At 41.8% G+C, this 23,790-nt stretch overlaps 1 protein-coding gene across 1 annotated transcript; it reads left to right on the forward strand.

The window, feature by feature from the left end:
- The first annotated feature begins 8,261 nt into the window (after positions 1-8,261).
- On the forward strand, positions 8,262-18,747 carry osr1 (odd-skipped related transcription factor 1). Its single transcript, XM_070979497.1, has 3 exons — positions 8,262-8,516; positions 16,111-16,809; positions 18,031-18,747. The coding sequence occupies exons 2-3, from the start codon at positions 16,130-16,132 to the stop codon at positions 18,161-18,163; spliced, it is 813 nt and encodes a 270-aa protein (XP_070835598.1). The 5' UTR covers positions 8,262-8,516; positions 16,111-16,129; the 3' UTR covers positions 18,164-18,747.
- The last annotated feature ends 5,043 nt before the right edge of the window (positions 18,748-23,790 follow it).

Here is a 23,790-nt window from a genome sequence, read left to right on the forward strand (position 1 = left end):
TGTTGGCGTCACCTGGTCTTGTTCCTCTTGCCACTGGCAATAGCGGCACAGGCAGGGGCGTCGAGAGAGTGCATCGGCGTTGCCATGTTGTCGCCCTGCCCGATGTTGGATCTCGAAATCATAACCCTGCAGGGTCTCCAGCCATTGAGCTACCTGTCTCTCTGGCTGTTTGAAGTTTAGCAGCCAGGTGAGAGAAACATGGTCCATGCGGATGACGAAACGGCTGCCATGAAGATACGGGTGGAAGTGCCAAACTGTCAGGACCACTGCCAGCAGCTCACGTCGAGTCACACAATGGCACGACTGAAATAGGCCACAGCACACTCCCTGCCTCCCTTCTGCTATGACAGGACAGCTCCAACCCCCACGTTACTGGCATCTGTGTCCACGGTGAAGGGGTGCTGGGTATCAGGGTACGCCAACACTGGAGATTCAGTGAGGGTAGCCTTGAGTCTGTCAAAGGCTGCTGCGCAGGTATTGTCCCAGCTGTATGGTTGGTATGGTTGGCCCTTGTCAGTTAGGCAGTGGAGCGGGCTGGCGATGGTGGCGAAGTTCTGGATGAAGTGGCGGTAGTACGACGCCAGACCCAGGAAACTCCGCAGCTCACTTACATTGGTGGGGGTTGGCCAGTCCTGGACAGCAGCCACTTTAGCCGGGTTGGTGGCAACGCCCTGAGCACTGATAACGTGGCCCAGGAACTCTGTCTCCCTTGTCAGCAGGCGGCACTTTGCAGGGTTCAGCCGCAACCCGGCATGGCGGAGGGCAGTGAAGCCCTTTCGCAGGTTGGACAGGGCCCTGTCAAAGTCATTGGCATGCACCAGCAGGTCATCAAGGTACACAACACAATGATTGTGGGGTACTTCTGCCAGCACCTTCTCCATTAGCCACTCAAAGGTAGCTGGTGCATTGCAGAGCCCAAATGGCATGACATGGAACTGCCACAGCCCTTGCCTGATGGTGAAAACCATCTTTGGTCTTGCATCAGGGGCCAACTCCACCTGCCAGTAGCCACTGTGCAGGTCGAGGGAACTGAACCAGCTGGACCCAGCAATCCAGTCGAGGGCATCATCAATCCACAGAAGTGGGTAAGAGTCTTTTCTGGTGATGGAAAGAGATGTCGATAGTCCACACAGAACAGCCACCTACCATTTTTTTTCTTACCAGAACAACTGGAGCTGCCCATGGGCTGTCTGAAGGCTCAATTACACCAGCAGCAAGCATCTCCTGGATCATCTCCTCCGCGGCCTGCCGTTTAGCAAGGGCCAACCGATGGGGATGGAGATGGACAGGCTGGGCCAAGCCGGTGTCAATGGAATGCCGGACTAGCCCAGTCTGCTTGCAGTCTTTGTCTCTGGCAGCGAAGATGTCCTCAAAGCCATCAAGGAGGCATTTCAACTGTTGGCAGTGCTGTGGGTCGAGGCCTTCACAGCTACGCTGCCAGAAGTTGTGCACTGCCTCCATTGTCTCAGCCGAGGGAAGAGCGGTCGGCTTGGCAGGTGGGGCTGGGTTGGGCTGTGGCAATGCAGCGCTGCTGGTGTCAGGGGGGCACAGGGGCCAGGCACCTGCTGGACTGCAGCTGCTTGACGGTTGGTGTGTTGGTCTCTGTGCCTGTGCTTCTTCCTAGCACCTGACTGGAGTGCAATGGTCTCAGTGCTGATGGTGATGGTCCTCCTCGCCAGGTCGACACAGGCACCTCACTGGGTCAGCAGGTCCAGGCCAATGATGCATGGGTCATGAATGTTGGCGAGCCAGAACTCATGCACCAGATTCTGCTCTCCAGCCTGGATATGCAGTGGCTTTCTCCCCCTCATGCCCGCCTTTTCCCCTGTCACCATTGTTAGCTGGGTGCTGGTTAATGTCCATGCAGCTGGAAGTGGGCCAGTGGTGCCAGGAATGATGTCAGGTTGCACCAGGGAGATGGTGGACCCTGTATCTACCGGAGCACGGCAGGGCTGGCTGTCAAGATGGCAGGTCAGGTACAGTCCTCTGGTGCGCCCCAAGCGCCCAACCACTGTGCAGCAGCCTTGGAGGGGGGTTTGAAGTTGGAGTGGTGGTCCCCTCACTTGACCATTTCGCCGTCGTTTCCCGCCGGCTGGATGGCTCTGGCTTTTGGTGCTGGTGCAGGACAGTTGCGGGCAATGTGACCAGGCTCATCACATCGGCAGCAGCGTTTGGTCAGCTGGGATGGGCGTCACCTGGATGATGAAGGTCGTCGCTGCAACTGTGGTGATGATGGTTGGACTCGGCAGACCTCTTCCACCTCTTCTTGCCTGTTGTAATCCGTCATTCTGACGTGTGGTTGGAGCATGGGGACCTTCTGCTGGGGGGACCGTGTGGAGAGTACCACCTCAGTCCGTTCAGCCTTGTGAAGAGCCTGACTGAGAGTTTTGGGCATGGTGAGACGAACATGCTGGCGCAACCGCTCTGGTGTGAGCCCCTGCAGGAAAGCGTGGAGGGCCAGCTCCTCTTGGGCAGCTGCAGGGAATCATGGGTAACCATGCTGGGCATGCAGCTGCACATCTGCGGCAAAGGTACCCAGGTTCTCCCCCTCTAGGCGGCGGCGGCTAGCCAGTTGTTCCCTGCTCTGGTCTGCCAAGCATCGTCTCCCGAACCGCCTTTCCAGCGCCATGGTCAGGGCCTGGAGGTCCCGCTGTTCTGCTGGGGATAGGTCAAGGAGCACCTGCAATGCCTTGTCCTCCAAAGCTAGGGCCAGGTGGATGGCAGCTTCTTCATTCCTCCAACCACTGTGCCATGCTGCCAACTGGACCTGGGAGAGGTAGGGCTCCAGCTGGGTCGTTCCATTGTACTTGGGCAGCTTGGCTGGTGTTCTGGGTGCAGCCATGAGATGCACTAGGTTGGGCGTAGGGACCAGCTGTGGTGATTCGTTGGCAGCAGTGGCAGTGGCAATGGTCAGCAGTGGATCAGCATGAAGCAGGGGGCCTCCAGCAGCCATCCTGGTCTCTTGGGGGCAATCAGCAGCAGCAGGTGGCAGACATCTCTCTGTAGGAGTGCCCCTGACCTCCAGGGGGCGGTGTGGGTGTGGTGCGCTGGAGCCATCAGAGCAGCTTAGAAAACTTCCCTCTTTGGAAGTCCATGCCAGGTTTTCCAAGCCTCTACGCATCTCCTCAATGACTTGTTCCAGCTCTTGGATCTCTTTCTCCATCTTTCTGTGCATCCCACTTCTGACACCAATGAGTCAGATGTGTGACAGAGATGTCACACTAATGGCAAATCCTGTGCCTCATACATCGCACAACTCCAGGTAAATCACAATAACAATCAACACACCATAAACACGAACACTTACTGAAGCCTTCACTCTACATGCCAGTCACAGTCATGGTGGCACGATGTAATACAACCACCATGGCACTCTCCAACACATGACATGGAAACAATAACCAGAAAACAACATTTATAACATGTGAACATTTAACAATGTCAGTCAATGAACTCTGAACATAACCACTCCAATGAGTCTTTGCACTAAATAGTGCGCAAGCTAGCTAACCAACACCAGCGTGTTCTCCCATCGCTACAATATGTTTTGGTTACAGTGATACACTTTCAGTTTTGCCCTGCAACAACATTCGAAACAGGCCATCCAAGTGGTTTCAGTGACCATGATAATGACCCCAAAAAGGACTCCCCACCAGTTGGTTAGAACTGAAGAAGCTACTTGGGTGAGAGCCAAAATGTTTGAGTTTCTATAACCAAGCCCAGTTGCCCTCGATTCAACACTGCTTGGACACAAAATACAACAGTGGCAGGAGCAGGCTGCAAACATGACCAATCAAACCAACTGTCTTTCCCTTTGAGGGCTCAGCTTCATGAGGAAGAGTACAACCAAGAGAAGATTCACCATGAAACTCTTTTTGATTACTACATTAATCAAATTTCAGTGACATTAATACTATGGAACAGTTTCAAGCCTTTTGACTGGTGTTCCAGTTTTGAACTGAACTACTTTTTTAATGTTCTTGGGAAAACTCATTTTTCCCACTCTGCTGTTATTTTCATTTAATATGCACACACATACAGTAGAGCTAAAATATGCACACCAAGAACACAGGATCACCTCTTCACCAGTATGGAGAGAATGGATGTTATGATATATATAATAGCTCCAATGTACATATGGGCATGCAAGGATTGTTTTCAGACAGATTTGGAAAAATGTGAACTTATCCTTTAAGAAAACAATGTGGTGTGGTGCTTAGTGGCACTTATGCTCATTCAAACAGTGTACTTTGCCTGTGTCAGTTCAGGCTCCAAACTGAAAATGAGCTCCAGACATTCAATGGTAACATTTGTGACACACTGACTAAGGTCTCTTGCTATTGTAAACATCCGTTCTAAATGTAGGGAGGCTGTGTGCTTGTGTGCTAGGTCCTTGCCAGGGGTGTGTAGCACAAAATAGGCAATCTATTTGCCCATCCCTGCATCCACAGCTATCCATTCTCGCATCTGTGTGGGCCCTCCTCACAAGGGCCTTGTGTATTCATCTTGTAGTGTTCCCCACACCTGCTTCAGTCAGGGGGTTCCCGTTGTTAGGGAGTACCTGCAGGTTTAAACAGCTATATGAGCTAGACACACAAAGCCAAGATAATCCACTTAATGCCGTTTTCAGTCATGTGATGCACAATCAGTTTATTTCCTTCATCACACTCGTACTTTTGTCAAACGTTGGTGCTTTGGTTCACACAGGGCCGGTTTTTGTTATGGGCAATGTGGGCTATCTATGCGAGGGCGCAATCAGTGCCCTCAAAAAAAAAAAAAAAAAGACAAAACAAAACTCACCAGTTTTCTAGACTACTGCTCATTTCCATGTCAAGTTAGTTGAGTGGGCGCTGGGGCGCCCTTATTGTCACATCAACTTGCTGCTGAGAGTCATACAGGTTATGTGTGTCAGAAGAGGCAGGGGGGTGGGGGATCAACTTGCGACTGCAGAGGTTGGATCAAAGCAAGGGGGAGGGGGGCAAGGGATAGACTGATGATCCCGAGCCACACAACACAGACTTCCAAATGAATTGTATTTCATTCGTAAAATTAATATAGACCCATATACCTACATGTAATTAATTGGGTTATGTAAAAAAAGTAAAAAAACAAAACAAAACAAAAAAAAATCTGTGCATGCATCTACGTGAATTTGTTTACATCACATGACTCACAAAGACCAAAGAAGCCATCAGGTGCCCAGTTCAGAGAAAGAAGAAAAGAAGAAGAGGAGAAACGGGCAAAAGATAACTGCAGGTTTCTATGAGTGACGTGTGACAATAGCCTATAGGCTATATATTAGCCTCTTGCTAATATGTTGCTACTTAGCCCCAGAAGATGACTGTATTTGGTTTTTATTTTTGCTGAACTAGGAACTATTAGAATTGAGGCATCATGTCATGCAACTAATTTCACCTGTAGGCTAGTTTGTGTTTGTAACATGCAGGCACGTGCAGAGGGGAGGGCGGATGGGTGTGATTTTTTTTTTTTGTAACTGTGTGTGTGTGTGTGTGTGTGTGTGTGTATGTGTGAAAGTCCGTCTGTGTGGCCCATAATAATAAATAAAACAAAATAATAATAATTTTGATCTACCTTGGTCGGTAACATGATCCACAACGTGCCTTCACTCTGCCGTTGCTGCCCTGACGTGCCCAGAAATTGCCCTGCTGCTGATCGCTAAGCTGCTGGAGATGGCCACTGCTAGTCTCACGAAACTGAACAAGACCCGAGGGAGTAAACAACTGGTCCGATGAATAGGTTTTGCAGCGGTTTTCACTTGTGCATGGTGTATTCTTGCAAGATGACTGACGAAGTGAAGTGAGCAATGAGCATACTCTGTGTCATCCAATACACACCTCTCACAAGTTATAGCTGCTAGTTAACCACACACAGCGTTTGTCAGGCTTTTTTGTTTGTTTGTTTCTGTATGTTTCTCTTGTCATGGGCAAAATGCATTAGAGAGATTCATGTGTTATTTTACTGTCAAGCTGTTCACACAGACATCCTGACTGTGGAATTTTTAATGCTATACATGGGTCTATGCTAACTTAAATAACTTCTAATATACATTGACATGGCATTGTGTAAGCTACATGTGATATAGCTTTTTGAATAATTTGTAGTGTGTTATGCTTAGTTAATAGGATGTTAACAAATGTTAATAAATTGTGCATTATGGGTATTTTAATTGGGTAACTGATGCATGTGTTATGGAAGTGTGATCTAAGTTACATATTGTATCTTAATTGTAAATTCAGGGACACTTCTGAAATATTTTGACCTCTAGCACCCACTGGCCAAAATGAGGAGTCAGATACCTCCGCAGCAGCCACAGACATGGTCCTGGAGTCTGCAGAAGGATTTGTGCAATTTACATTGGTGTTTACATACTGTATTTCATTTATTTATCTTGGGTTTTCTTGCTACCTGTTTTTTTTTTTTGGGGGGGGGGGGGGGGGGGGGGGGCTAGGGATGGTTCGCCCAGGGCGTAAAACTAGCTAGGACCGCCTCTGTGTTCACCAATAGATAGAGATAATGCTCTGAATGATCACTGTCAGAACCGCAGCAGAAAGGTTCTCCAGCAGGTGGCAGATTTTGTTCACTGAAACATGGTTTTTCCCTTTGGTTGATGCAGACTGCTATTCACTACAACAAGCTATTATCCTGCATTGCTTGTAGTTTCAAAACTGTCCTTTACACACAGACACTGTCTACACACTGTCTATTATTTCACTGCACTGGTTCCTAACTGGAGGGTTGAAAACTGAATACTGCCAAGATAAACCTGAGGAGTCCTAAGATTATTAAAGAGATAGGAAGTATATATAAAAGTATATATAAGACAGGCACACATACACACACAGTATCTTCTATTTTGAAGATGTGTGATTTCTGTTATGTACATTTATGTTTAGTTTTTCAAATTTTTCCCAAAAATTGTAATGATTGAACTGCTCATAATTCACAAATAACACAATATTCACAAATAAATAGATGTTTCTTCATTGTTTTGGTTTCATACAAAGATCAAACAAATTGACTAATAACTAGTGAAGCAATTCAAATTCGAATTGTTCTTTTTGTTATTGGTGTATTTGTTATTATTAAAATTAATTGTTAGCCACTTGATGGATTTCCATGGGCTGTTTTGTACCATCGTTAGGGAACAAGCAAATTGCAAAATCCCACCTATACATTTTTATATATATATATATATATATATATATATATATATATATATATATATATATATATATATATATATATATATATATATATATAATTTTTTTTTTTTTTTTTACCTTACCTGTATCTTAAAATGCAAAGTTAATGGGGCTTCAAGGTATGTATTTAATAGTCAATAAGATAAGATAAGATAAGATAAGATAAGATAAGACTTTATTAATCCCACACTGGGGAAATTCAGTCATTACAGCCAGCAAGCATTACAAAAAGCAAAAATAGTGGCACAAATGGGTCAAGATAAAATAAAATAAAAAAAAAAAGCAACCATGTAATAGAAAATATCAATCTATATTCGAAAAAGATCAGATAGAAATGGCTAAATTTGCATCTTGGGGATCAGTCAGTCCTCTTCTTGATTGCAAGAGTAACGATTTTTACAAACGTACATTATGCATGAACATAACAGTATTTCCCAAATAAGCCCATTTGATGTTTCCATATCAATGCCAGCCGTACACATTTCAGCAGAGTTCATCATAAAGAAAATCTATAGGTTGCAGAAGAAATATGAGGGTTGTTCCGGGCGGTGCTATAAGGTCACAAACCCTCATGTGAGAGAAAAAACGTTTGACGCCGAGACATTCAACTGAAAGTTTGTGTCCACAGCGAAAAGAAATGTTTTAGGCCATTAAATACACACACGGTGTCAAGGGACGCAGTAGGTGGGAACACTGGCCTTCGTGTTAGTTGTAGTCCAATAGTCTTTACAGGCAAAGTCAGAAAAAATACTGCCCCAGTTTTTTACTGTTTTAAAATCTATATTATACACTGAACTCTCAGACTTTTAGGATTCATTTCAAAAGGCATGTGCACACCGCTCATGTACACATCCAGCCCAGCATGCGCCTATGAAAACACAGGCACACAAACTTCTTCCTGGCGTACACCACAAGTTCATGTAGCAGCAGAGCTGTCCCGCGTCCTGTTCTGTTCTGTTGTGTTGTGCTGTATGTGGGCCGGCTGAGTGACGCGCCAGTAGGAGTCGGACTCTGCGATGCAATAAAGAGGCCAGCGGCAGCCGGGAGCGCAGAACAGTGGAGCCGAGGGGCGTCCCACCATCACAGCTGCTCCACCACCACACCGCCGAGCCTGCTCAGCTCTGCCTTCAGTCTGAGCTCACGCCGCAGCATCGAGGGAACATGCTGCCGCTCCGGCCGACTCATTAAAGCATCCACAACAATAAACAAGGCTGCTCAGCGGGCTTCCACACCTCGAACCTCCGGCAGGATCCCCGAGCTGCAGAAGGCGAATTTAATCAATCCACTTCATTGGTAAGTCTTTACGTTCTTTTTATATTCGAACTGAAAATGAAACGACATGCATTGCAATATCCAAGCAGTGGAAAGAAACTTATGTCACATTGTTTGGATTTTAAGTTTCTAATTAAGTTTCTAATCTTATATTTATCAGTTACTTCAACCCAACAAAAACTCTTCAGGAGTTTGAGATAAGGATTGTGCAACAGGTGCGGCAAAAAAAGAAAAAAAAAAAAAAAAGATTTTTAAACTAAATCGAATATGACTGGTGCGTATATATTCCTCAGCTAATCGGCTGTAAATTGATTCAATTAAAAGAGCAGAGCCGTTTTTCTCTTACAGTTTTGTTCATTGCCAACACATAACTGTTAGTTACCTATCACTAAAAAACTCTCTGCACAAGTCAGACTGACAAAACTGTAGTTTTTATGTCACTTGGCTCGTTGATCTTTGAGTCTTGGTTCAATGCAATGTTGAGATTTCTGTACAGATGCAGGGTGCACAATTAGTCTGGATGAAATTCACCACAGATATCCATGAAGAACAGAGAGGAGAGCACCTCCGCTCAGCGTGCACTGACACAGTCTCCCTCCCTGTTTCACTAATTAATAAAACCGCTCCGCTTAATGAAGCCCTGCACCCAATAAAGTCCACATGCATCAGGTAAGAGGTCTGTGAGACAGATGTGACGGGTCAAAGCCAGCGGACTTTTCTGATCACCTCACTGCATGGAGATCACATCACTGTGGATGTGTCCGCCCGGAGCCTGAGCGCTTCACCGTGAGAGCAGGCGGCAGGGGGCCATGTGCGGACATGGCAAAGTCGAGAAGACTGGATTATTCATCTCTCGGGCCATTTTAAACATTGTTCATTAGGTGCAATAGTGCAGGACGATTACAGGACTTTTTACTAAAGTAAATTTAGTAAAAGATAAACGAGGCGCAGTAAAATGTACAATATTTGCCTCTAAACTGTAGTGGAATCGAAGTTTAAAGTAACATAAATGTTAATTGTCAAGCTCAGTACAATTTCCTTTAAATCACTGAAAGGTCTTTGGTAAATATAAAGCGTCCCACCATTGACTGGTACAAATAAGGCTACAAATTATTCAATGGAAATCCCAACTGCTGTGGTTCATTTAATAGTTCAGTTTATATGAATAACTTCCAGCATTTGTTTTAAAATAACGACATGATTGTTACAAAAATAGGTAACTTCTTGCAGTCAGTAATTTCTGTTTAATTTTTATTTATTTATAAAACTCATTTCATTTAAAACTGTGAACCTCTAGTTATGCAGTAAGAACATTTCATCCTGTTTCTAGTAGAATTAAACTTTTATCAAAAAGTGTCCAGAGGAAAAAGAAAACAAAAAAATCTATAAATATTGAAACAGATCCACTGCACTCAGTGGCTTGTCTGAAGAACATCTAACTTTAAGGAGCCGGTGCAGATGTTGATTTGTTGCTTTGAATACACTTGTTAGCTCAGGTGAATACATTATAGTGTAAGTGTGAGACAATGCTGAATTCAGTTGAAGGCTGGATTAAAGACTCTGACCTGTGGGGTAAAATGAGTACCTTTGCCACACAAGGGCCAAGGGGCTGAGCATTTCTAACCACACTCCTGTGATCCTCAGTTTCCATCAGTGCTAAGGTACAAATATGGATCATTTGAACTTGTTGCATACTGAAGAGACAGTAGGCCATAAGGTGTGACTCTCTATATTTCAGTCAAAGGGAACTGAACTTTTTTAACCTTCTGTAGTTTTTAAAATAAGAGCAAAGAGGAAGCAAAGTTCAGTAGACATACTGTATGTGTCAAAGTCAGATGTAAAAGACATCAATGAGAAGTGAAGTTTGTCCACTTATGCCCATAGCCAAAGTTATCACAATGACCATTATATTATCTCCTACATAGATTTTACTCAATCTCTGTACTAAGGTGCTGGCACTTTTCAAGGCTTTATACTTAAACTTTATTCACCCAGAGGGAATAAGCTGTGCAGCAGTTGTAGTGCAAAGTAGGAAAGATCCAAATATATAGAGTGCAAATATTAAATATCAATAAGGTGCAAAAATATACCCAGTGCTGAAATTATAAAAAGGCTAATGGTATGAATCATTCCTGGTGGGCTGCATAAAGATATGTTTAAGAACTGGCATATTGTTAGGTATGTGCAATATGAAATCTGAATCACGGGTAAGTGTATAATAGGCTCAATCAAACATGATTATGTCCATGATTTTGCACATAATGCCCCACCATTGCACATTGTGGCCTGTTACGTCCCCTGAGTCAGAGCTGCCAAGGCTGCAGTTACTAGTATGCAGATTAAAATTTCTTTTCAGCATGGGTATGAAGTCATGGTCATAGCTTAAACTAGTGGTTCTCCACTTGGTTGTAAGCATGGCCTAGAGGTCCCTAGACACTATAAATGTGAGGGGTCCCAAGATGATTATAAAAAGAAAAAAAACATGTCACACAAAGTTACCGCTGGTAATGCATTATCTGACTTTATTCTAATTGCTTTTGAATGACAGTAGTCAGTATTTCCTTTAAATCAAACAATCTGAGAGGAAAAAACTGTCGTTGAACTGCTCACATATTAAATCTACAGGGCCATAATTTGTGACTTAAAGGGGTCATATGCCAAAAAGCCTGTTAAACCACGAAACAGTATATGAATTAATTAGATCTAGTACCACATGAGCCAGTTTGTAATTGAGTTTCACTACATGACCATATGTTTAACTTGTAAACTTGTACTAAGTTTAAAAAAAATGAGTGATTAAAATGAGTGATGAACTTTTAATGGAATAATTTACCATAGTGTTTTTTTTTATTGCTACAGTCTTATTCTGTAGTAATGTAATACTACATTGAGTCACAGATTACTGGAAGCAGCTACGATATATGCGGCGTGTAAGTTTTTAACAGCAGAACATAAAATTAACCAGATTGCTAAAATTCTCAAAAAGTACGAATCATAGGACATGAAGATGTGTCCTGGATGTTTACAGGATGTGTTTTCCATAGTTTGGACTGAGCGGACCTGCTCAGCTCTGTAGAAGTTGATGAGTTCACATTAATATTTTCTGGGTCTGAGTGTGTACTACACCCAGCCTGATCACGTTTGCATGGAGGTGTGAAGCAGAGTCTCCGTCTTCACAATGAGGCCCTCTGAGGCGCTGAATCTCACAGTCTCCACTAAACCAGAGGGCCACATGGCTGTTTGGATCTAGAGGCCCCTGGTATGCAGACATCAAAGGGTTAAAGGTGAGGAGAGGCTCAGCAGCACTGCACTTATCTCCTCTAATGACCTCCTAAGTAAAAGTCAATTACTTCTGCGTCATGATCAGAGAGGAACAGACCACAGGGGGCTGTTTGAGCTCCACTGCTCCTCATTACAACCACTTCACTGGATGAGCTGCCCAGCCTCAGGTTCAGGGCTAAGACATTTCCAATTCTCTTATTTACTATTTATTTACATCTCTATAGCTTGTGTAAAGCTGCGAACGGTAACTCCACTCTGTCTGCCTGTATGGTAATGCTCACATTCTGTGAGCTACACTTCAGGACAATGTAATAACAACCTGACGAGAAAGAATCACTTTAAAGCTATAAACAACTCACCTGGTTCTGTCCTCTCTTGCACAGGTGATGATGAAGTTATTTTGTGTTTGACTGTTTCAAATGAATTTACAGTCTCATGCACTTTTCTTACACTCAAAACAACTCTGTTTTTCTTACATCCCGATAATATTCGGAGATACCAGGTTTTCCCCCAGCAAAGGCAGGTCAAATACATGTCTGATATAAGTCCACAGACTCCACTATTTCCTCTCTCGTGGGTTGGTCTTTTCACCTTAAGTCAGTCGAGTTAACTGATTATGAAATAGTAATCATGGTCATTATTAATGTTATTCAGCAGTGTTGCTATTGTTATGAATATCAATATAATATGAATTGTCGTTTCAGGAAAAAAAAAAAAAAAAAAAAGATTTTTCAGTTTGAAAACCACCTTCCCCACTAAGTTCCCCCTGGAGAGTTAAAAATCCAAAATCGTGTTCAGATACTACACAGTTCCATCAGTGGAAATGTTCCACATGTTTTGTAAATCACTTTCATATTTGGGATCCAAAATCAAGCAGGAATTTGGATTTGAACAACATGAGGTGAGGTGAATACTCTGCTGAGTGTACTAGAGGTTCATTTTTAATCATCATTACTTTCTTTCTCTCAAGCAAAAAAAAAAAATCCTCACACTGACACATACTCAGTAAAATGGTCTTCAGTCTGTAACAACTCCGAGACCCATCATCACAATTTATGGCGATGGTAATGAGTTAGATGAAAAGCTGGAGAAAAACACATCAGTAAAGGTCTATTCAGGTGGTGATTACAGATGTGTTAGTTTGACTAATTTGAAGCAGAAACAATGGTGGAAAATGTGAGTATGTCCTGTCCTAAAGCAGAAACAGCAACACCAAGAGGGAAAATGACTCCATTAAGTGGAAAAGCTCTGAATTCAAGATTTTAAGTAATAATACACAGATTTGCATTGCAAGATATTCATTGCTTCAGTATCAAAAGTAAAAGTAATAATTTTGGAAAATGGACTCTTTCACTGTGCTGTTATGTTGTTATATGCGAAGCAGTATTTATTGGTTTATATTGGTTTTACAACAACAACCACAGCATTTCATCTGGTATGCATGTAGTCTTGATCTTTTTATTAATCTTTTTTTTTTCCCCAGTCTTATCTACAAAGTAGAATAACTACAGTAGTAACCAGCGGTAGAATAAGTAAAAGCAGCAGTACCACAATAAAAGTCTCCATTACATGACCAAAAAAAACCCAAAAAACAAAAAAAACAATATGAAACAAAATGTGCTTTAAGTATCAAAAGTTAAAATACTGCTTCAACATAGGCCCTGAAGTGTTATATTATAAAATATTATACTAATTATACTATTGGATTACTATTATAACGCATTAATAAGTCAGCAGCATTTTTCAGGTTGTTGATGGAGGTGGTAATGTTTTTAATTACTTTATACACTTCTGTGTAGTTTAATTAGTAATAATATAACATGTTTTGGTCCATTGTGTGTTTTGGATGAGATTTTTTATTTGAACAGAAGGTCTGTAAATTAGCCTCTAAAATAAAGTCCAGCAAATATATTAAGTAGTTTATTTAAATACTTAAACACAAGTGACCAAAAACTCAAAATCAAATGAACATATGCTGTATGTACAGCCACCAGATAAATGATGCAATGAAGCAAAAGTATAATATATTTTCCTCTGAAATTCAACTCAAAATGGTACATGTAACATCTGAGTAAGTGTACTTTTTGAGTATGCAGCAGTGATGCAGCAGTTCCGCGTCTGTAAAGAGGTCTGTTATATGAGATGATGAGGTGAGAGGAGTGGCCTGGGGGCTGTGTTACTCTGGGAACAGAGACTAAGAGCTGCTGTGGCTCCTGTCCATCAGCGTCAGCCTCAGACAAAGATACATTATTGTCTATTGTTATTCCTGCTTATCAAACCTGATTTAACAGCTCACAGGTATTTCTCTGGCTGAATGCTGTCATTCTACTTCTCTGCCCTCAACAGCCCTGGGCATGTTTCTGGGAACAGAAATCCCCTCCCCCTGCTACACACACCCACACGCACGCACAAACACACACATGCATGCACTCTCTCTCTCTCTCTCTCTCTCTCTCTCTCTCTCTCTCTCTCTCACACACACACACACACACACACACACACACACACAGCTATTTGTCTGCATGATGCGTCTGTGTGTGTCTGTGTGTCTGTTAATGCTGCCAGTTGTTTTGTGTTCACTTTCACTGACACATTTACCACACTCATACACATAGGTTTGTTTAAGCATCTTAGTATGCTTGTGAGGATCATCAGCGGGTCCATATCTCTACTGTAATCATAGCTCTTCTAAATGACTATTAAATCCAACTTTAAAGGACCATATCAGAGGTTTTAAGTAGTAGAGGTAAAGTTTTCTCAAGTACACTCTTGCACACTCTCTTAACGGGTGACTTTCAAATGTTTTTTTAACATTCTACATAAATTTTTGGAAGAATTTGGATTGGTGACTGACTGAATTTTATCCATGAAATTGGAGTATTCTATTGCAGACCGACAATTAACATTTGTCTTTTTGACTATGGCCATGATCCTTCCTTAAGAACCACACAGTAGTTCCCATGTGCAAATATTGTAGAAAGTGAGAATTGTAAAAAATAAAATAAAATACTTTCGTAGTTGATTTTGCAAATGTTTTAACTTTTAAGGCTTTCTGTAGTTTGTATCCAACTTTAAGGGCCTGTCATATGCACATGTATGTCATAAGCTGATAATGAGGTCCCTTTAAACATGTTTATCAGCAAGCCAGATTGGATATTTATTGGCTCCTAATAGAAGTGTGTGTGTTGTGGTATGGGGAGGGGTAATATACAAATCAAACATGATGATGGATTTCACCATGCCATTCAAAATATTTCAAATTCAGTCACGTTGTAGAACAAGCCAAAGCATAAGAGCATTCTTAACAAATCTACCATGAACCACCAGGCACTGAAATACCTGCCACCTCACAGGTATAGTAGTAAAAATCCTGTTTGCTTTTTTGACCCTAACATACCCATCATTAGCATATTCTTGTAGATGGATGCCATTTATTTAACAATCCAAAATTAATCTCAACTATGACACAATGAATGATTGAGTTATAAGGTGTTGTACAAAGAATGTGGTTTCCTTTTTAACTGCTAGTGAATCACTTTTTCCTAAAGATGAGATGAAAATACAGATATCAATCTCATGTCTGTGTTAAGTACAGAGGTTGAGTCAGGATGTGGTTGGCTTAAACTAAAGAGTAAAAGCAGGGGGCTCTGTACAAATGCCAAAAATACACCTATCAACACTTCTAAATAAAAAAAAAATGTATACTTTGAGTCTAACTTGTTTAGTCCGCACACAAACAAAATGTAAAAATCTGAATCTGTGGTTACAAGCCAGAAATATTTCTTGACAAGTATAGTTCAGTCTCAATGCCGAGCCAGTAACCACCTTGACTCCAGCTTCATACTTAACACATAGACATGACATTGATATCCATCCTCTCGTTGCACTCTCAGAAGGAAAGCAAATACGAATTTCAAAACAATCCTTTTAACTGAACACTTAACTGAACTCCTTTTAACTGATATTCCTCTTGAAAAGATGAAACAAGTCATTTTCCACAGCTGAAAAGCAGGCTGCAAAGTCTATGCACTTGTACCCAGTAAGGGGAGAAGAGGGGGCATAAATATGACTTCTGAAAAAATTCCTGTAAACTGTCTGAATTCCTGCCAAACTTGATTTTTTTCACTCTAATCTGGTTTCTTGTATAAATGTTGTTATAGTTACGCTGTATGTTTGTGTGCATGTGTATTTTGCACTAGAAATGTGATCAAACCTCCTGGTCATCATCTTTGCAGTCTTCACTTCAATACATATGAAAGCATTTTTGAAAAATCAACATGACTTGGACCAAACTTTGCATATTTTCAACTCCTAATGTTTCTGTCTCTACCAGAAGGCCTGTTGGATTTTGCATGGCAGCCATGGGCAGCAAGACTCTGCCAGCACCAGTCCCTCTCCACCCGTCCCTCCAGCTGTCCAACTACTCCCTCCTCCAGAGCTCCACGGGCCTCCAGTTACCAGCTGACCATTTTCACAGCATCTACAGCTTCAGTGCCCTACACGCCATCCACCTCCACCAGTGGACCCTCGGTTACCCACCTTTGGCCCTGCCCCGCTGCACCATCTCCAAGCTGCCAGCCCAGTTCTCCTCCATGGCCTCCATTCCCATATTCCCTCACCTCCTGCAGCCCAAGCAGGACTCAGCAGGGTTGCTGCAGAACTCCAAGAACAAGCCCCGCTTTGACTTTGCCAACCTGGCAGCAGCAGCCACCCAGGAGGATCATCTGAAGGCGGAGGACCTGAGTATGACGGGTACTGCTGCCACCGCACAGGCATCATCTCACCACCCAACCTCAGCTGGCCTAGGATGCCTCCTGGACGTGACCAAACTCTCTTCACCTGAGCGTAAGTCCAGCCGAGGCCGGCTGCCCTCCAAGACCAAGAAAGAGTTTGTCTGCAAGTTCTGTGGCCGCCATTTTACCAAATCCTATAATCTTTTGATCCACGAGAGGACACACACAGATGAGAGGCCATATACTTGTGATATCTGCCACAAAGCCTTCAGAAGACAGGACCACCTCCGGGACCACAGGTGAGAACCAGGCCTTATCAAAGACAACAATACACAATGCACAGAAGACTGTGTTTGATGCGTGAATAAAGGATTGATTTTTGAAACGGCAAGTCTGGCGAGAATGCCCTCTTCATGCAGTGACTGGTTAAGTGTGGTAATAGGCCAAACTCTACAGTTTCCATCCAAATTTAGTGGATGTTCAATGGATCCAAATGTCCAGATATTATGTGTAGTGTGGTTACTGCTTACATTAACTCAGTGTTTGGTACTTAAAAACTGACAGTCAACCTCACAAATACACATAGAACACCAGCAGACCAAAAAATCAAAACCAAATGCAAATCAGTGACTAAATGCCTTATTCGATTCATTTATTCATTTCTTTGATGCTAATATAATAGTATAATTAGCATAACGTTACCAAATATGTGGCATTGCAGCTTTTTATACTGTCTTCTGGTCATGTTGAAAATATTATAATTACTGATTTACCGAATTACTCAAAATAAATGATACAACAAACATAAAGCAGGGAAAGTTGAGATTTTATTTTTCCCATGTGACACTTCAGGCCACAGATTAACACAGACAAATCCACATTTTTAAAGGTGTGTTCTGACACAAAACAAAGAGATTTTTTTTGCTTCACATAATTTGCTATTTTGTGCAGTCTGTGTTGATTCACACATAACAACCAGTGTTACCAATGCTACCTAGAAACAGACACTGTGTGTGTGTGTGTGTGTGTGTGTGTGTGTGTGTGTGTGTGTGTGTGTGTGTGTGTGTGTGTGTGTGTGTGTGTGTGTGTGTGCGTGCGTGCATGTGTGTTCAGCTCAGCCTGATCTCAGAACTTGCCAGAACTCCAGTACTTTCTTTTATTTCCCAGTGTCTCGCTAATACCAGTAGGGTGCAGTGACTGTGAGGTGCTTCCTGAAGGCTTGTAGTCACAGTAACGTTGATGCCATTGTGCCTGTATAGAGACAATGGGCCTCTACAAAGCCTGCCACCATGTGAATTGTGGAATCTTCTGGAATTTATCGTGATTGTTTGTAAAACCTATTCAAACAATAGCACCTCATTGTTGATGACCATTGTTGTTTTCTTTGGATGACATGTTGGAAGGGTCATGAAGCCTATATGCCAGGCCCATTGACCCATTCAGTACTAATGATGATGCCCTGAAATCTGACATGATTCTTTCTATATACTAACTGGCTGCTCTTTGTGTATTGCCTGCAGGTACATTCATTCCAAAGAAAAGCCCTTCAAATGTCAGGAGTGTGGGAAGGGCTTCTGTCAGTCCAGAACTCTGGCTGTCCACAAAACATTACACATGCAGGTCAAGGAACTGAAGCCAACGAAGATCAAATGATTCACTGCCAGCAAGGAAAGGATGGGGACACTGTAAAAACAAGACCAAAGACAACAACAGTCAAAGAACAACCAAAGACTTTTTCATCTCAGCTGCTCGAGGTTGAGCCCTCAGCTTCTATGGAAATACTTTTCAAGGATGAAATATTTCACCAGCCACTTCTAAAAGAAATCATACAGAAATAAACCTTGATGGGGAAGTGTATATGTAGTTGTCAAAGTCTGACTTGGCAGAGAACCCAGTGGATGTGTGGAATGTGAAATGGACCTAAAAAAAAGAAAAAAAGAAAAAAGAAAACCTTGTGGCTGCTCAGACAGAAGCTTGTAATCAAAAGACTTTACAAAAGGGACATGACTCATGCATTTTTATTTTTTTCAAAAACTGAGAATTATAAAAGCCATGTTAGCATAGACACATCTTTCTCCTTTTCAATATCACAATCCAATGTTATTTTTGTACAGATACATTATATAAAAATGTATTTTTGCACTTTAACCTGATTATTGATTATTTACATATATCACTGGATTTCTTAAACTTATTTTCAAAATGAATAATCATTTCTAAATAAAATATTTTACTGTAACTGGCTGGTTGTGTGTGAGCTTATCTCAGTGCAATGTTGCTATATGAAATAAGAATTTAGGTAAGCTTGTTGCTAGTAGTCACATGTGATTCAGTGCACTGCATACTGTTCAAATCATGATCACAACAATGATGATGAGGACAATGGTAGGGACATGGTGACAGATAAAACATGCAGACATTTTTTTTTCCACTTTTTTTACTTTAGATAAGATTTCAGTATTTCAAGAGAAGAATGATGACAAAAGCAACAGCTACATATAAACTCAAACTGCTTGAGGAAGAAGCACTTATTGCAGTTTGCACAAACAATTATATTAAATTACATTCATTTCTTTTTGTTGAAAGAACATACAACAAAACAAGGGGTTAACAGCCATGGGAGCAGCTCTGTGAGGTTGATTATTAATGTCTGGACCAAAGTGGTGGACCAACCCACTGTCAATGCCATCCCTAAAGTCATGCTGCTACATGACTAAAAATGCATTTAAACGCCACTTAAACTCTCAGAAAGTGGAAGCGCATCCCTCGTACACAGACACCTTAAGTTTCAGATCCCTGAAACTATGTCATTTCAGCAATATTATGCCATTCCATTCCTGTCATTTGGAAAGCCACACACTTTGTGTCTATATCACAAGATCTGATCACAATTACTAACAATACAGCATACCCAACTGTAAAGAAATGCACAAGTAGTCTTGCGATGCAGTACTACGTCCATCCATATCCAGTAGAATGTAAGCTAATGAGGTTGAGGGGTCTTGAACAGACCTGACAGAATGTGGAGTCAGTAAAATCCAGATTTTGGATCCCTCATGGTCTGTGTGGAAGCACCTGCATTCATTATGTTGTCAGTTACAACTTAGATAATGTAATACCGTTGCACCTAGAAAACCTGATTGTAAAGGTATACTATGCAAACATTCCAGTGTTTTTTGCTGGAAAATACAGGCATAAAATACAGGTAAAGGCCAGGGTCTCTGCAGATAAATACACCACCTCACACTTTTAGTGGGACATACCATGTAGATGGTTGAGATTAGGCACAAAGGCACAATTAGCTACACGTTGCCACTTCAGCCAAACAACAGATCGCATTTTGTAACTTACACAAAACACAAATAGCAATATGAGGCTTAAATATTCAGAATCCCACTTATATTAAATGTTTTCTTCTTACTGTGTGCAATCGCTGTATGACTGGAGAATCTCACTTTCTGTGTCTGAAGCATCATGTACTCACTGATGATTAATGACAAATATCACTTCCATATCAGATGACCAGTTCATATGTAAAGCTGACGGTCTCAGTGAACAGGTATGGCTGATGTTGTTTCACTAGTTGGAGTAAACATATGTGCTGTAAACAAATGAACAAATGAGGTGTGTGTGTGTGTGTGTGTGTGTGTGTGTGTGTGTGTGTGTGTGTGTGTGTGTGTGTGTGTGTGTGTGTGTGTGTGTAAGGGTTAGGGTTAAGGTTAGGCATTCAGTGTGATGGTTAGGGAAAGAGGCTCGGGAAAGCATTATGTCAATGAAGTGTCTCCACAGGGAAGTGATAAAAACACTCGTGTGTGTGTGTGTGTGTGTGTGTGTGTGTGTGTGTGTGTGTGTGTGTGTGTGGGAATGCTTAATGTGTCATGCAGGAAAAAAGCTGCTATTGCAGGGGAAGGAGAAGAGCTGAGCGGATGGTCGGCTGTTGCTTACCGTTTCTCTTGTAGCCAGGAACACATCAGTCTGTCATCAACTCCCTGAGTAGCCAGGGACACATACACACACAGCTGGGCAGGTTGAGATGGCAGGGGATGGTGTACGTGACATAAGGCTTGTCGAGCTTGTGGCAGGAGGGACACTACTTTAGCTCCAAGGCCTCCTGTCCTCAGGCTGCTGGCAACATTATAGACTTTAACTTCAGCACTGAGACAGTAGGAAATAAAGAACACTGCTACCAGAAACTGGTCAGACAGACATGTTGATTTCTAATGGTCTACAGGCACCAAGGCTACTGGTGCCCACCAGTGGTTATGTTCGAATGCATAGTCATGATAGAGGTTGATACTGTAGTATTTATGTTTCTGCTTGTTTTAGAATAAGTTCAGCTACTTAATGTACATGCCATCATTTGGTATATGAGTGGTGCACACCAAAAAGTCTGCATATTGTAATTCCTGTAATACTGGAACAATGTCAGTCTATCAAGGATATAAAATACAATTTGAGCCTGATTGCTATCAAAAAGTGTAAAACAAAGAAAATGCTTACTTTCATGGATTGTGTCACTCCATGTTTTGTATTTGGCTGTTTTGTTCTCATCATGCTTTGAGTAATGTAAACCAGAAGTCTAATGTTGCCATTGATTATGACAGTTAAAGGATAGGTTCACATTTATTGAATAGTCTGCCTTAAAACAGCTCAGGTATCGGCTGCTGCAATTGTCCCTCTTTCCATGCTGGCTGCAAGGAGATTGCATTGAGAAGTGATTTATAAATGATGGAGGACAAAATCCACAGTCAGTCATTTGTTTGCCTGGTAGTGGTGGAGGAATAGTAATACAGAGGGAATTTAGTATCGAAAAACCTGTCATGTTGGAGGGTGTCCACTTCATTTGTCTAATTCATACTGCTGAAAAACTCATACTAGCTGTGACTAAAATTAACTTTACCTTGCTGTCAGACAGCCCTTTCCAATAGGAAACCAAGCCATTATATGTCTCTCTTCAATGCCACCAGACTCCTTTTTTAACAAAAACAGTAATTTTTCCTCACACAATATGGTAGTTGCTGGTCTTCTGCTGCCTCAATCAGCTAGTTTATACTTCATGCCACTTGCACTACTTACATGTATTTATATATTTTTGGATATTATGACTATTTGCACTTCTGGTTAGATGCTAAACTGCATTTCGCTGTCTTTGAGTTGCACTCTGATGACAATAAAGTTGAATCTATCAAAGTTTTTGTGGAGGGAGTCTGATGCTTTGAAGACAGCATAAATGTATAGAATTGCTTGAGTTTCCCATTGGAAAAGGCTGTCTGACAGCAAGGTTGTGAAAATATTGTCAGTATTGTATACACTGAAATATGTGTTACTGCTGCCCACAGTTTACAACAGTACATTGCATAGCTTTCTACACAGCTTCTCCTCTGTTGGTTCTCCAAAGTGGAGGTGAACTGACCACCATCTACTGTAGGTATTACAACTATGGATAAGTACATCATACAACCCCACTTAAAAAAAACCTGAACTATGCCTTTAGGTAGCTTTGTGGAGATATAAAAAGAAGCTAAAAATCATGCCTTTACTTCACTTACAATCACTGAGTAAAATGTGTACAATTGTTGTATCATTTCAGAAAAGTACAAAAAGTGAAAGGCTAAGGAGACCATTCATCTTTCAACCCCACCCTGCCTCCATACCCAGTGGTGTGATGTGGGAACACTGAGAAAAGTTCAACTGAATACATTAACAACACGGCAACAACCTGTTGTGCTCATTTGAAACAGACATTGTTTCCCACTCCTTGGAACAAAATGGAAGAAAACTGTTTTTGATTTTTCTGGAACAAAACTTGACAACATGAGAAAATACCTGCCCAATCAGAGCTAGCTACATATAAATGATGTACCCAATACACACACACTCAGAAGCTTCAGGTTCCTGAGAGATACGAGACATCTGTGTATGTACAAATGCACCACTGTTGAACTTCTGGACAATCCATGCAAAGTTACACATGCGAGTTACACAATGCATTCCACATGTTCTGTGTACACTGCCTGAGCAATTCACATGTGAAACTGCAGTAAATGATAGCAAATATCGCTTATTGGAGTGGATGTTGACCATACAAGCTCTCTGAACATTGAGGGGAATGACCCTCTCACCACTGGCCTTGGCTTTACCTCTGTGTCTTTTGGGCCTAGGGGAAATGTCATTCACTGCTACTGTCCTAACTGAATGATTTAGGAAAGGCTGGCAGAGGACATTAAGGGAATAAGGTGGTGCTTCATACAGTAGATGTTGCTCTGGGTCACTGACATGTTTATGGTTTCCGACCGGCAGGGTGAGTTGGAGGGTGGCAGGATGGACGCACAGTAAACTGACAGATACAGAGCCGACAGGGACTGGCTGTTCCCCCCCAGGCTTCCTCCAGCAAGGGAGGAAAACCAACAATTATAGAGCAGGATCAGAGAAGGCCAGGAAGGTGAAAAGAGGTCTTGATGAAAATCACTTCCATTTGGCTTTGATGCCCTTTTCACTCTACCCCAGCAGGGTTACACAGACATAATGGCACAGGTCCTAAAGTAACAGCTGCAACGTCTGGGGATGATGGCAAACATTGTAATAATTATTGCAACCACCTAACTGAGTAGGTGGTACTGATAATTATATTATAACATACTATAACAATCAGCAGCATAACATGGGGCTTCAGTAAAACTGGGCATTGGATGTGAATGTCTTAGCATGTCAGCAGTGTCACTGCTGCCCAGGGATCAGTGGCAATGGTAATGTCAGTTGTTCATTTTGTAGTCATTCCACACATAATGAACACTGGCATAAATATTTTGGTCCCCAGAGAACAATTCCTAAACATTTCCTTCTTCCTCTTAATTTTCTGTTTCACTGTCAGGTCAAAACTACCTGACTAACAATCTAGCTCATGAAAGGGTATCTCCAAAACTAACACATAGATTGCTTTTCAATTTTCTATTTCTAATTTCCTAATTCAAATCTCATCTCATCTAATTCTTATCAACTAGCTAATTGCTGTAGGGTGACAGGCATCCAAATTTACTGTGTTTAAGGTTTGTCGTTATTTGATTAATCAAGGATTTGTGTATGAACTTCTACTATCAAATATTTCCATTATTTGGGCCTATAATATGTAGTAAATCTGTTAAATTAACTGTTAAAGATTACAAGATTTATTGCCAAAGCACTGAATGATTTCTTTCTTTTTTAGGTACGGCTCTATGAAGGCAAATTATTATTATTATTATTATTATTATTATTATTATTATTATTACTAGTCTAATCTT

This window comes from Chaetodon trifascialis, chromosome 14 (assembly GCF_039877785.1).
Source record: "Chaetodon trifascialis isolate fChaTrf1 chromosome 14, fChaTrf1.hap1, whole genome shotgun sequence".
NCBI classification, from domain to species: Eukaryota; Metazoa; Chordata; class Actinopteri; order Chaetodontiformes; family Chaetodontidae; genus Chaetodon; species Chaetodon trifascialis.